This window comes from Oryctolagus cuniculus, chromosome 7, assembly GCF_051225735.1.
Source record: "Oryctolagus cuniculus isolate XC-2025 breed Fujian yellow rabbit chromosome 7, ASM5122573v1, whole genome shotgun sequence".
Lineage (NCBI taxonomy): Eukaryota > Metazoa > Chordata > Mammalia > Lagomorpha > Leporidae > Oryctolagus > Oryctolagus cuniculus.
Window position 1 is genome coordinate 125167953 of NC_142873.1, and position 15823 is coordinate 125183775.

The 15823-nt window shown below is 37.3% G+C and overlaps 1 protein-coding gene and 1 pseudogene across 2 annotated transcripts in view; one reads left to right on the forward strand and one right to left on the reverse strand.

Annotated features, from left to right (window-relative positions):
- SPATA6 (spermatogenesis associated 6) overlaps positions 1–15823 on the forward strand; it is a 129095-nt gene that overhangs the window by 42462 nt on the left and 70810 nt on the right. For both annotated transcript variants that reach the window (XM_008265284.5, XM_008265285.5), the window contains exons 6-7: positions 2144–2224; positions 13085–13378. In XM_008265284.5, the coding sequence (XP_008263506.1) occupies positions 2144–2224; positions 13085–13378 (375 nt within the window). The remainder of the gene's footprint in view (positions 1–2143; positions 2225–13084; positions 13379–15823) is intronic.
- On the reverse strand, positions 11870–12656 carry LOC100339245 (protein FAM133B pseudogene; annotated as a pseudogene).

Sequence of the window (15823 nt, forward strand, 5' to 3'; positions counted from 1 at the left end):
TGAAATGACAAAACACGTTACCACATGTAAAGGTCTTTGGGACTCTTCAAACTCTTTTGGCGACACCCTAGCTCAGAACACTGCACATCTCCCACAGTCTACTATCTCTCCTTGCGGGAGTTGCTTCAGAGGATGTAAATCAGACTCCAGGATGTGGAGGCAAACACCATGGCTGCTTATTTCTGAGCAAGAGTAGGACCGAGCCCTGCTGAAGGAACGTCTAACATTTCCCTGGCTGGATTGTAGAACTGCTGTGTAATTCCTGTTTGCCTCCTGTTTTCCCAATCTTTCACCAGGAATAGCTATTGTGGCTGTCCTGTGGACACATGCTGCACTTGTGTACATTCAACATGCCTGGGGCAGATACCTCTATTTCTTTAGCTCATATACCTGATTGTACAGAACCATATTCTAGGAGCTGAACTTGAAGGACCAGCCTTGATCTATGCTGGTATTTGTAGAAGAATGAGACTTTCTGTTTTTTTTTTTTTTTTTTTTTTTTCTGATTTTTTTTTGGTAGGGTATGGGGGTGTTTTGCATGTGAGAGGAATAAGAAATTAGTGGTCAGAGTGCACAAAACTTTTGATACTCTCCACTGAAAAGTAGCCTAACTCTTGTTTTAAATATTTATTTATTTATTTTGGAATTATTTGGAATTATTTCTTTGGAAGTCAGAGTTACAGAGAGAGAAGGAGAGGCGGAGAGAGAGAGAGAGAGAGGCCTTCCATCTGCTAGTTCACTCCCCAGTTGACCTCAATGGCCAGAACTGTGCCGATCCCAAGCCAGGAGCCCGGAGCTTCCTCTGGGTCTTCCCATGTGGGTACAGGGGCCCAAGGGCTTGGGCCATCTTCTAATGCTTTCCCAGGCCACAGCAGAGAGCTGGATAGGAAGTGGAGTAGCTGGGTCTCAAATTAGTGCCCATATGGGATGCCGGCACTGCAGGTGGCAGCTTCACCCACTACACCACAGCGTCGGCCCCATTTACTGATTTTTTTTGAAAACTTTCATTTAATAAATATAAATTTCAAAAGTACAACTTTTGGAGTATATTGATTTTTCCCCCTATAACCTCCCTCCCACCTGCAAACCATCCTATCTTCTACTCCCTCTTCCATCCCATTACTGATGTTTTAAACTGCCATGTTTTGGAGTAATGTTACATAATAATAGATAATTAACAAGCATGTATAGTGAATATCATCACTAAAAGGAATGTTTACAGAAACAAGATAGTTCATGTATTACTTTACCTTTTCTGTAATCTATGTGGTGTTTTAAACCTTAAACTTAGTCACAGGCTGGGTTTGCAGAGAACAACTGTAGGTACTGTGGTTCATGTTTGACTTCTCATTATATTACAGTGAAGTGCCCTGGGCACTGATGATACTGTTTCATGTTTTGGTGACTATAAACTTGTATGTGTCTAAATATTTTCTCAGATGCTTTGTGCCTATCCCTTTGTACTTTATCATTTGTCACTACTTTACCCAAAAAATGTTCAGCTGATGGGTGAAATATTGTGACAAATAGAAGCTGGACGCATTCTTACCCCCAAATGTAAGCTACACTATAGGAAAATATGTGGGAAGAATTGTTAGAGGCATATGTTCTCAGGAATTGAATACCCATGAGCTGTAGTTTTAAAAAAATGGAACCATTTGAAGTATTTCATTTGTAAGAATTTTAATAAAATATTTTTTATTTTTGGTAATATAACATGATGTTTTAATATAGGTATACATTGTGGAATTCCTAAGTTAAGCTACTTAACATATTTATTTCCTGATTACCTATTTAAATATGTCTTAAGTTGTAAATGTAAAAAGGAGCTAAAATCCTTTAGGTATATTTACATATTTATGATTTTACTATTGTATTTTAAAAATTTATGGGGAAATATTTGAAAATTAAAATGAAAGAAGTATTATTCCAGAAAAGTAATATAATCATTCATAACTGAATCATCAGGAATGAAATTGTTTCTTGCTAATGTTTAGCATTACTGTGCTGTCATTTTTCTTAAGTTCAAGCTAACAAATGAAGCAGCTGAACCTTGATAAGCATTTATTACTCTAGGTCATAATCTCTTCACGGATGATCTTTTTAAAAAGCACGTGTCTAATAGTAACCTCTTTTTCCTTAGGGAATTGCTCCAAAGCTGGAATTTTCTACAACTTCAGTGATTACTGAATGTCTGATAAGTTCAAGGAAGTGCCGCACTCAGGTTAAGATTGTTTATTTAAAATATATTTTTTTGCTTATTTCTTTATTCTCTTCTTAATTCTTTACTAAGAAAACTCTGCATATTTTATGAAAAAAAGAATTAAAACACAGTAAGTTAAACATCAAGTTCTCAGTACAGATTTACATAGACCTGGTACTTTGAAAAGGGCATTTCAGGGTAGTGTCTTTCTTACCGAGCGATGGCATCTTTGTTATTAATCTAAAATGAGCCTCAGTTGCCTCCCACTCCAAATTTTAAGTGTAGAGGCACTCAATTCACATTTATCTTTAGGTATTAGTGTTTCTTTTTTTTAACTTTTTAACTTTTATTTAATGAATATAAATTTCCAAAGTACAGCTTATGGATTACAATGGCTTCCCCCCCCATAACGTCCCTCCCACCCACAACCCTCCCCTTTCCCACTCCCTCTCCCCTTCCATTCACATCAAGATTCATTTTCGATTCTCTTTATCTACAGAAGATCAGTTTAGCATACATTAAGTAAAGATTTCAACAGTTTGCTCCCACACAGAAACATAAAGTGAAAACTACTGTTTGAGTACTAGTTATAGCATTAAATCTCAATGTACAGCACACTAAGGACAAAGATCCTACATGAGGAGTAAGTGCACAGTGACTCCTGTTGTTGACTTAACAAATTGACACTCTTGTTTATGGCATCAGTAATCACCCTAGGCTCTTGTCATGAGCTGCCAAGGCTATGGAAGCCCCCTTAGTTCACTGACTCTGAGGCCATTTGCCAAGCTTTATTATTTTATTTTGGTCCTTTTATCTCTTTTCTTTATTGCGACCAACTTTTAGTTGAAAACAATTTACATAGCTATTTAACAGTTTGGTTACATGTTAGTTGTAAGAATGAAAAGGTTAGTACACATGACAGAGGGTACCATGATGTTTTTGTTTTTGCTTTACTTCATGGACCTTTGTATTTTTATAAAAGATTTATTTATTTGAAAGGCAGAGAGACAGAGAGAGGGAGAGACAGAAATTTTTCCATCTGTTGGTTTACTCCCCAAATAGCCACAACAGCCGGTGCTGGGCCAGGCTGAAGCCAGGAGCCAAGATGGTAGGAGGCCCATGCACTTAGGCCATCATCCACTGCCTTCCCAGGTACATCAGCAGGAAGCGGATAGGAAGCAGAAGAGCTCAGACTACAACCAGCACTCCATATGGAATGCTAGTGTTGCAAGCAGTGGCTTAAACTGCTACCCTACAGCATCAGCCCCAATCTTTCTATTTTTAATGCAAAGAAATCAGGCTGCCAGAAACATACCGTGATCAAGGAGTCTCAGAGAACTCGTTGGAGAGTCTGTGAATCTTGTGGAAGTTATAAAAATTTCCAGGTTACTGCAAAAACATTCAAAGGATCCATTTTTTTTTTAAGATTTTATTTACTTGAGAGGTAGAGTTACAGACAGAGAGAGGCAGAGACAGAGAAAAAAGTTCCATCCACTGGTTCCCCAAATGACCACAACAGCCAGAGATAGGCTGATCCAAAACCAGGAGCTGGAAGCTATTTCCAGGTCTCCCACCCAGGTGCAGGGGCCCAAGAACTTGGACCATCCTCTACTGCTTTCCCAGGCCATAGCAGAGAGCTGGGTCAGAAGAGGAGCAGCCTGGACACAAACTGGCGCCTAAATGGGATACCTGCACTGCAGGCAGAGGCTTAGCCAACTATGCCACAGCACTGGCCCCAAAGGACCCATTTTTAGTAAAAGTGACCAGAGCTTCTCAGACTGGGATGTTGCTATTCAGTGAGTGATTTCTTGAGTGTTTATAATTCCTTCAGGAATTTGATGGCCACATTTGTGCAATCAGATCAAGGGAAGACTTTCAGCTTAAGTTCCTCTGTGTCTGTAAAACTGCCTGTAGGAGGCTGAGATAGCTGAATCTAGTATTCCATTCTATACTGATTCTTCGTGAGTCACCAGGATGGGCTGGCTACCTTGTTCACAGGTTGTCTAACAGCCTGTATCTAGGCATCCCTCACGGGCAGTTGCACTGTGATGCAGTAATAATGACCAGGCTGTGATCAAGAGCCAGGAATATAGAAAGCCTAAGAGACTCAAATGACTGGACTGGGCCTATCATGGAGGGAGTAGGATGGTAAATTACTATATTATCATCTTTTGAATAAAATTTGCTCAGAATGGTAACTGACTTAAACTAAGAAAGGTACCTTGTAGTTTTAGAATTATTTGAGGGGATCATTCTTATTTTGTTTAGCAGATATTTAGTATTTCAGAGTTGGTCTGAAGTACATTTTTTAAATGCAAACTGAAACAGCTATTTAGAGATCTAATAATCTATGCTTGCCAAGCATGGAGATAATGTTATTGACTTCTTTTTGAGATATGCATTGTGTATAGAAATGTTTTGCCCAGACTGAGATAATTTTTATCTCCATACTGGAGAATGCCCTTCTAATGGATTGAAAAAAGACTTCTAGTCTTTTTTTCTTTTTATGTTTTGTCTGAAATATAGTATACCCACATAAAAGTGCATATATATTCCAAGTATGAAGCTCAGTAGAAGAGCCTTTTCTGAATGTAAAACCTTCACCCATGCATAGTGAAATTATACTTGGGAACTAACATTTTCCATTGTAAATTTTTGGCAAGACTTTTTTTTATCCCTGATTTGGAATTTCAGTGTTTGTCGTTTGATTTTTTTTTGAACAGTGATGTGAGAGAATAGACTTTTGGTGTCAATCAGTATTTAAGAAAATATATTTAAAATAAATAAAATATACATTAGAAACAGACCTGTAGCTTAGAGTTCATGTTCCTCATAAGACTGCTGTAAAGACTGAATAAGAATGTATTCCTCATGACTGGAATATGAAATATAACTGATGAATTTACAGTTCTATCTAAGGCTATATTAGAAAATTAAGATGACTGGGGAGGTACAGAAGATAATTGTTGAAACACAAAGTGGAACGGTTATCAGGGGGCTCAACAAAATATTCACTTAAAATTAAAAGACATTTTTAAACTTTTTATTAATGTGATACTTGTATATTTTTATGTGGATAATACAATATTTCAACACATTTACCTAGCATAAACAGATCAGATCAGGCAACTAGCTTTTCCATTTTCTTATTCTTTGTGTCTTGAGCCAGTTCTTGTAGAGTATATGAAACATCACTGTGCTTTGTGGTCACCCTACCCTGCTGTGCAGCACGCGAATGCAGCACCAGTCACAAAGGCTGGGACAGGAAGTCAAGCTAGATGTTTATTAATGGAGAATGTGTAAAGAAAATAGGGCAGAAAACGGTGAACGATTATTCAGCCATAGAAACAGTCACTTCTAGATAAAACACGGAATGGTAACACAATTTGATTTTAAGTTGATATTTCCACTTATTTCTCCAAGGGAATATTAGATTCAATTAAAATTTTAATGGCTATAAAGTATCATTTTCTGTTTCAAAGAAAAAAATAAGATAAACGTTAAGTTTTGGAAAGAGTTATAAAATTATTTAGATTTCCAGATAATTATAGTGCCCTTTAATCCTTTTCATATTTTCAGATTGGATGTTTTGTCCCTAATTAAATGGGCTGAAAATTAAACATATTATTTTGATTTTTTTTTCTGGATGAAACTGTTTTTCTGTCTACTCAGTTCTATTTCTTTTTTTTTTTAAGATTTATTTATTTATTTGAAAGAGTTACACAGAGAGGAGAGGCACAGAGAGAGAGGGAGGTCTTCCATCCTCTGGTTTACTCCCCCATTGGCCGCAATGGCTGGAGCTGTGAGGATCTGAAGCCAGGAGCCTCCTCTGGGTCTCCCATGTGGGTGCAGGGGACCCAACTTCTACTGCTTTGTCGGGCCATAGCAGAGAGTTAGATTGGAAGTGGAGCAGCTGGGTCTTGAACTGATGCCCATATGGGATGCTGGCACTGTAGGTAGTGGCTTTACCTGCTACACCACAGCTCCAGCCCCTCAGTTATTCTTTTTTCTTAAAGGGAGATTTATTGTTGACTAGTTAAATATCAGTAATGACTTTATTAATGTGTTAGTCTGCTCCACTGTGCAGCTCTTGCTGTATGATAAACCTCACTGATTCAGTGACTTTAAACCGCTTATTATTTCTCCCGGTTCTGTTGATCTGCTGAGTGATTCTTCTGCTATTGACCAGCTGGCTAGGGCTGAGTGATCTAAAATAGTTTGACTCATATGTCTGGCAGCTGGCAGTCATTTTGGCCAGTGCTGGACCTTCCATTTCTGGTAATAAAGGTGTTTTTTTGTTGTTTTTTTTTTGTTTGTTTTTTTTTGTTTGTTTGCTTGTTTTTTTCACTCAGGGCAATGATCAGGAGCCTCTCACCCTGTATCCGGACAGTAACTGTGGCTCATTCACATGATAAGAGAATGTTTTCAGGTTAGGAGAGGTCAAGCATTGTTCAAGTCTGTCCTTGTGGCACATGTGCTAGTGTCCTCTTGACCAAAGATAGTCACATATCCAACTCAGAGTCACTGTGGGAGAAATTGCTCTATGTGTGTGTGTGTGTGTGTGTGTTCACAAAGGGAAGTTATGGCAGCCATTTTAAAGTAGTACAACAAGGCCACTATTGTAAGCTTTGTCAGGCATGGACAGATTGTATTTAGGAATGAGTAGAGTTGACATGTATTTCTAGTACATACTGTGCATCTTATAACTTCCACTAGCAGTATACAACCCTCATAACTTTAAGAAAGAAGATGGGGTTAGTTACTTAATGTTTGGCATAATCTGAGGTGAATATAGAAGAAAGAACTCTGCAGCATTGTTGAAATGGATGATTATCATTCAGTTCAGCTGGGTCTGTAAGTAAGCGATACTAAAATACGTAGAAGATTGGAGGAAAGAGGCGTAGGACTGAGGGTGTTAAGAGCAAGTAAGAGATTCAGTGAGTAAACTAAGTAGGATGAGGAAAAGAGGGTTTGATCAGCTTGGGATTTTCAGATTTATGGATGTAATGGGTCTGCATGCTGATGAAACCCAAAATTCAGTAGAAAAAGACAGAGCTGAGAAACAGAAACTCTAATTCCAAGGTTTTAGAAAGATTCATTTCTTGAATGCTTTAATAAACCTCAAAGATCCTTGCTATAGTGCTAAAATCCATTGCCTCTGTGAGTCAGTGTGATGTCACAGAGATGAATGGAATGCGATTAAACAGAAAAATTCTTAATTACTTGAGGTCATTGAACAAGGTGGGAGAAGGTCCAGGAGCATATTGCAAACTATAGGAGAAAGAACGAGGAAATCATCTGATGCTTCTGGTCTGTAGGAAACTCATAGACTTACTTCTCCAATTTGGAAAATGTTTTATGTCCTTGTATATCTACTTTGTAGAAAATTTGACTCTTCCGTGTTCTTTTCACATTTGTATTTTATATACTCAGATACCCTTAGCAAATAAAGGGGGGAGTTGAGAAAGTGAGAAAGGCAGTAGAATTTGTGGTTTTAAAATTGTGTTATGAAGAAAGAGATTCTGAACCATCCATATTCTGTAATTGAAAACTTCTTATAATTCTACATGGTATATGAAGAAATCTTTCTACTTATAATCTATTAAGGCAAAACTATTTGAATAAAATGTTATCCTAGGGCTGATTCTGAGGCCAGAGTGCTATTTAGGACATCTGCCATTCTATGAGTCTGCTGAGTATCTCACTTCCCATGTTGGATCACTCTCCCCTTTATTTATTCTATCAGTTAGTGTTAGCAGGTACTAGACATGTTTATGTGCTCCCTTTGACTCTTAGTCCTTTCATTATGATCAATTGTGAACTGAAATTGATCACTTGGAATAGTGAGATGGCATTGGTACATGCCACCTTGATGGGATTGAATTGGAATCCCCTGGTATGTTTCTAACTCTACCATTTGGGGCAAGTCAGCTTGAGCATGTCCCAAATTATACATCTCTTCCCTCTCTTATTCCCACTCTTATGTTTAACAAGGATCACATTTCAGTTAATTTTCAATACTTAAGAATAACTGTGTATTAATTACAGAATTAAACCAGTCATATTAAGTAGAACAGACAAAAAAACTACTAAGAGGGATAATGTATTAAGTTGTTCATTAACAGTCAGGGCTATGCTGATCAAGTCACCGTTTCCCATAGTGTCCATTTCACTTCAACAGGTTTCCTTTTTGGTGTTCAGTCAGTTGTCACCGATCAGGGAGAACATATGGTATTTGTCCCTTTGGGACTGGCTTATTTCACTCAGCATGATGTGTTCCAGATTCCTCCATTTTGTTGCAAATGACTGGATTTCGTTGTTTCTTACTGCGGTATAGTATTCTAAAGAGTACATATCCCATAATTTCTTTATCCAGTCTACCGTTGATGGGCATTTAGGTTGGTTCCAGGTCTTAGCTATTGTGAATTGAGCTGCAATAAACTTTAGGGTGCAGACCGCTTTTTTGTTTGCCAATTTAAATTCCGTTGGGTAAATTCCAAGGAGTGGGATGGCTGGGTCAAATGGTAGGGTTATCTTCAGGTTTCTGAGGAATCTCCAGACTGACTTCCATAGTGGCTTGACCAGTTTGCATTCCCACCAACAGTGGGTTAGTGTCCCTTTTTCCCCACATCCTCGCCAGCATCTGTTGTTGGTAGATTTCTGCATGTGAGCCATTCTAACCGGGGTGATCTGGCTGAAAAGCCCATGAGAGTATTTCAGGCATGGAAAGTCAAGACACTCTGGCAAAAGATCTCTGTGAGTGAGATCCCAGTGGAAAGAACAGGTCTTCAAAGAAGGAGGTACCTTTCTCTGAAGGGAGGAGAGAACCTCCACTTTGACTATGACCTTGTCTAAACAAGATAAGAATCGGAGAACTCAGAGGGCTTCCATAGCCTTGGAAACTCATGACTGGAGCATAGGGAGATTACTGATGCCATAGACAGGAGTGTCAATTGGTAAAGTCAACAACAGGAGTCACTGTGCACTTACTCCTCATGTAGGATCTCTGTCCTTAATGTGCTATGCATTGAGATTTAATGCTATAACGAGTACTCAAACAATATATTTCACTTTGTGTTTCTATGGGGGTGCAAACTGTTGAAATCTTTACTTAATGCATACTAAACTGATCCTCTGTAAAAAAAAAAAAAAAGAAATTATCAACTCCCAACTTGACTCTCACTGGGATTAAACATGACAATAGGTCTGATCTGATTTCATCATCATTTAAAAAAAATCATCTATTATTTTTCACTTTATGTTTCTGTGTGGGAGCAAACTGTTGAAATCCTTACTTACTGTATACTAAGCTGATCTTCTGTATATTAAGATAATCGAAAATGAATCTTGATGTGAATGGAAGGGGAGAGGGAGTGGGAAAGGGGAGGGTTGTGGGTGGGAGGGACGGTATGGGGGGGAAGCCATTGTAATCCATAAATCGTACTTTGGAAATTTATATTCATTAAATAAAAGTTAAAAAAAATGTTATCCTAATAACACAACAAAATTAGAAATGTCAAAATTTTTTTTTAAGATTTACTTATTTGAAGGGCAGAGTTACAGAGAGGCAGAGGCAGAGGCAGAGAGAGAGAGAGAGAGAAAGAGAGAGAGGTCTCCCATCCGCTGGTTCACTTCCCAAATGGCTGCAATGGCCAGAGCTGCGCCGATCCGCAGCCAAGAGCCAGGAACGTCTTCCGAGTCTCCCACGTGGATGCAGGGACCCAAGGACTTGGACCATCTTCTTTCCCAGGCCTTAGCAGAGAGCTGGACTGGAAGTGGAGCAGCTGGGACTCGAACCAGAGCCGATATGGACTGCAGGCACTGCAGGCAGCAGCTTTATCTGCTATGACCCAGTGCCAGTCCCCAAATTTGTTTCATAACATCAAGAATTTTATACTACTAACAACTTTTTACTAGAAGATGAAATACAAGTTATTAAATTAAATTTATAAAATATTTTATGTTTTTACTTTTATAAAGATGTGGAACTAGAATTAAAATCATATGATTATCTGTCATTTAATTGTAAAGTTATAACTTTGAAGGGAATTTAAAATGCTATTCACCTTGTATAATCTAAGTAATACATAACATTAAAATGTGTATGTGTTCAAATTATCATACTGTACATATGTAATTATAGAATGAAACTTATTTTTTATTATTTTCCCTATAAAAATTTCATAATCAACTAGAGATGTATTTTTTATAGGTAAAATAGCTATTTATTCAGCCTCTTGTGTCAAACTGTTCTGTGCACGTACCAATAGAATCAGCACACCCTTTGTAACAGGCAGGATTACAAATCAAGTTTTATTTCATGTTACCTGATTATATAAAAACTGTAAAGTAAAAATGATATATAATTCCTTTTAACATTCCTAATAAACAATTCAGCAGGAGATATGACACAGGAAGAACAGTAATGTAATTCTCACTTAAATTTAACTTGTCATAATATGTTATTAATATACAATGACAACAAACTTTTAAAACTTTATATTTACTAAGATTCTGGCAATAGCTTTATGTAACAAGACAACAGCATACCAGCCTGCCACTCAACTTGTTTACGGTTAAGTCTCAGCTTCAATATGAAGCTGTTTAAAAAAAAAGGAAATCCTGCTTTGTACATGCTAAATATCTTGGCATGTATGCCATTAAACATAGTAATTAATTTAAGAAAGCAAGAGTAAAGAGTTAACAAAAGCTACACATTGCAGCCTAAATGAAATTTGTAGAAAAAATAAGTAACTATTACTGGTTACATAAAATTTTCCTGACTGGTTAAAACTTAACAATATAAAACATGCATTTTAGAATCTTTAGCTGTCAAGTTAAAAAAGTACCAGTGTCTACTTGAAATGCTTCCTTTCCAAAGCCAAAGTGAAGTCAAAATTAATTCAAATGACATTCATTTTAATGCTAAAAATATTCAGTTATTATTCAAGTGGAGGTAAATCCCAGAGACTTGGAGGCTTTCTCATGCTGCAAAGGGCCTGTTTCTCTGGCTCACTCAAAGCAGCCTACAACAGAGTCCCAGGATGAGCTCAGCAAAGAGCAAGAGTGCTGTCCACAGCTCTGATTGCCCCATGAAGCATGGCTGCTGTGTCCACAGAAAGAGGATGTGGAGGACCAAAGGCACGCTATTCTGCTAGCTAAAGAGATAGCAATCCTCCCTCCTGACCCTAAAAGCTCCTTCCCCAAGTCAATAAAAGTATACAAGGGGCAAAATTAAAATACACTTATCTACAGAGTAAGGATTCTGGCATATCAATGGAATCCCTACTTTAAAAGTTTTAACTAGAATCATCTGGTCATTTCTGATTACATCTTACAGATGTATCGGAGTGTTTCTGTTGATTTATTATTACTAGATAGTTCTAGTCAAAACTGTTAGCTTCATTCCCAAGTATCTTAACCACTAGGTAGGAGTGCAGTGTCTTATCTCACAGAGTTACCAAGCACTGGAAGAGAGAAAAGAGGTGTCAGGCAGCAGGCAACAATCACAGCCCTTTCATACAGTGGCATCTGAGTGGCTACTGCAGGAATAATTCTAAAAACAAGAAAATTCATGCATTTTAGTTAACTATGCCATAGTTTTCACAGTTGAAATTTCCTTACACATTGCACTTTCTTTGTAAGGGATCCTGATTTTTCTTAATGTTAAGGCGAGTCAAGACTTGAACTTGCAGCCTTCTTTTTCTTCTTACTGTGTTTCTTATACTTCTTTTTGTTTTGTTTTTCTGTTGCTTTTTCTCGTTCTTCACTGCTTTTCTTCTTTTTGGCATGTACCTCCTCATTGTAATCTGATTCTGATAAGGATTCAGCTGACAAAGGCTTATCTTCAGGATACATCTTTCTTTTTTTGCTGAGTCCTTTAATGTCCTTTTCTTTCTCCATTGCATCCTTTGATTTCTTTTTCTTTTTTAAACTGTCCTTACTGTCTGATTCAGTTTCTGATGTGGAGCTTTCGGAAGATTTATGTGAATGGTTCTTCTTTCTCTTTTTTCCTTGTTTCTTATCATCTTCAGAGTGCCCAGAACTGCTGGAAGAATCAGAGCTTGATGAAAAAGATGAATACCTACCAGATTTCTTCTTTTCTTTTTTTTTTCTCTATTTTTAGATGAACTTTCACTTCCACTTAATAATTTCTCTCTGTGTTTTTCTAGTTCTTTCTTCTAGTTCTCATTCATTTTTTTCTTCAATTTCAGCCAAAGCCTTGGAGCCTTTCTTTTTCTTTTCTAGTTGCTCTTTTACTTCTTCCCAGGTAGGTCTTGGCCACTTCAGATAATCCTGGATTGTTGGCCCTGAAGACTGGATTGGACCCCTTGATCTGGCCATTGCTATTGGATTCATATAGGCCACCCCATTGTCCCGCTTGCCCATGGCACCTGCCTAAGCCGAACCGCCAAACACCGAAGGAGACCAAGCCAGAGAAGCAGCCCAAATGGCCCCACCGCCACTGCTGCCTGCTAGAGATATATTTTTAACACTACCATACATAGTCCTCCTAATTTATAAAAGCCAATTATTAAATATAATGAACCAATATGTATATTAATTTTTAGTATTAAAAATAATACATTTCTGACTTTGAAATTTGGAATTTTCAAATGATTAAATATTGGGCTTTAATTTTCATAAAGCCCTTGTTAGACTTAAGAAGGAAGTTTGATATAATATCCTTATTAATTAGTATACAAAAGTTACCTAGGAGAATGTGGATTTGATTTTCTCTAGGATCAGCAGAGATAGGAAAGATCATGTAGTTGGCTTGAATAGATTTTATGTATATTAGATTACTTCTAAAAGTTTCTTCGTCCTCTATCTAGGATTTTAAAAAATCTGTCCAAGTTAATTTTTATTTTTTATGTTTAGGATAAATTCGTTTACCATTCAGCTCCAGTTGAAAAGTCACACGGCAGACTGCAAAGCAGAACATCAAGATCACAGAAGAAGAAATCCAAGTCACCTGAGAGAAATAAATACTGCATAAATGCAAAAAACTACGAACAGCCCACAATTTCTTCAAAGTCACACTCTCCATCTCCCTACACAAAAAGACGCATGTGTGAGCTTTCTGAAGACACCAGGCGGCGGCTGGCGCATTTAAATCTGGGACCTTATGAGTTCAAAAAAGAAACAGATAAGCCTCCATTTGTGATTAGACATGTACGTGCTGTCTTATGAATTTTCCATTTGGAAATGATGAAATCCACTAAAATATTATTCTGACGTATCTTTCAACTTTTGGTTTATATTAATGATTTTCTTTCTTGAACTGTTAGCCTAGCAATCTAAAATGGGAAATTAGAAATCAAAGAACATGCTTTTTCAGTCTTAAAACCTGCAGAGATCAAGCTACATTGTGAATGCCATGTTAAATCCTCTAAGTACCCATTTCTTTTCTTCTCTTACAGTGGACAGTGTAATAATTCCTCAGATTGAACTTGGTTGTAATTGACATTAGTACTAAAATGGCAGGATAGGATTTTAAAAGAGAACCAGGTGTTCTTTATGAAAAGGAAGACCCTCAGCCTTTTAAAAAAAAAGTTTAATGGAAAGTAGGTTTCCTTTGAAATTATGTCCTTTGGGTAAGCTTTGTATAATGGCCTTTTGAAGCAAATCATTATCTGATAGGTTATAGGAAGGGCTTTCAAAGTGAAGAGAGTTAACTTCAGGGTGGCACAGTCCTGATCTTTCTTTACAGAAGTCAGATTTGGTAAAGTTTAAATTTAGAGTCTTGTGTCTATATGATAGCCAAATAGATTTTGACTAAATTTAAGGGCTATTTAATAAGGAACCTACTCAGAATCTTCATAGTTTCATTAAATCACATGAAGCTTTTTTTTTTTTTTAACCTTAAAAGCAATTCTTCAGTGTCGCTGCATGGGTGGGAGAGTAGGGTGGGAAGTATCACTATGTTTCTAAGTCTGTGTATATGGAATACATGAACTTTGTTCATCTTAAAAAAGTAAAGCAATTCTTTACCAAAAGCTTTCAAACTAATAAAAATTACTAAAGGTACATTTTAAGATCATTCTATCTACAGATACAGATACAATGTATTAATATTGAATCTCAAGATAAGAAACAACTTTTTGGGTTATCTATAAAAGAAACTCCTAACTCAAATGTCTGTCAATCATGTTTTCTAAATTCTCAAACAAGGGAGTCCAACATGTAAGCATGCCCCTTTGGGTGTCTTACAGCTGTCCCAGTATAACAATCTGAAAGTTCAGATTTTCTTTATGATACTTTTCAAAACAGTTTGTATCCCTTAAAGCAGCATTTCATTCCATCTTTATGTTTTTTAATGATTAATTAGTTAATTTGAAAGGCAGAGTGATAGGGAGAAACACACACACACACAGATAGAGGTATCTTCCGTCTCCTGGTTCATCCGCCAAATGCCCTCTACTCTGAAGATAGGATCCAGAAACTCCATCTTGGTCTCACATGTGTGTGGCAGGAATGTGAGTGCTTGGACCATCATCTGCTGCCTCCCAGGTACATTAGCAGGAAGCTACATTGGAGGCAAAGACCAGACTTGATCCCAGGCACTCCAATTATTGCATACAGGCATGCCAAACAGTGGCTTCAGCTGCTTTGCCAAAACGTCCACCCTGACCTTTGTGTTTTGAGTATGAATCCTGTATTCTTTTAACTTAAAGTGGTAGTTTTTATTATAGGAAGAAAATTTATAGTGTAATGGATACTTTCAATTGGTAATATTTTATTGAGGTTATTGTGATTATGTTTTTCTTTTATAGAAACTGTCTACATTTTTTTGTTGCTGAGTGATAATCCAGATGCTTTTAATTAGATGCTTGATGGAAGTTTTAGGATCCTTTAATTTTTATGTCTGCCCACAATTGCAAATTAAATTTAAAAAGTATATAATATATTCTAAAGGAATAGTAGCATTTTAATTAAAATGCCAAATACAAGGATAAGCAAATATTATGGAAGTTAGCCACATAAAATTATTTGCAACAATGACTGTTCTTAAAATTTTTGTTTTATTATTACCTTCCATTTCAGTGTTCCAAATGGAATAATTTTATCATTGCTTAGTGTAAACTTTGAAGTTTTAAGTGGCCTTCCCCTCAGATTTCAGTAAACAAAACTTCTAAATTTGAATACTTATAAAATTGCTTATTGAATAGCAAATTGTATTTTTCCAATTGTATATATAAACAGGATTTCCCTCACCCACACCTCCCATTCATAGTTTTAAAAGCAATTAGCAAATTGGTAGCCAAACACATTTTAACTTGATACATGTGCATGGAAAATGTTAACACTGTTAAGAAAGACAAATAGCACATGCTATGAAAAATAATCTTAAAGCATAAGAAACAAGTCAGTTAGCAGGCCGGTGCCGCGGCTCACTAGGCTAATCCTCCACCTTGCGGCGCTGGCACACCGGGTTCTAGTCCCGGTCGGGGCACCGGATTCTGTCCCGGTTGCCCCCTTCCAGGCCAGCTCTCTGCTGTGGCCAGGGAGTGCAGTGGAGGATGGCCCAAGTCCTTGGGCCCTGCACCCCATGGGAGACCAGGAGAAGCACCTGGCTCCTGCCATCGGATCAGCGTGGTGCGCCGGCCGCAGCACACC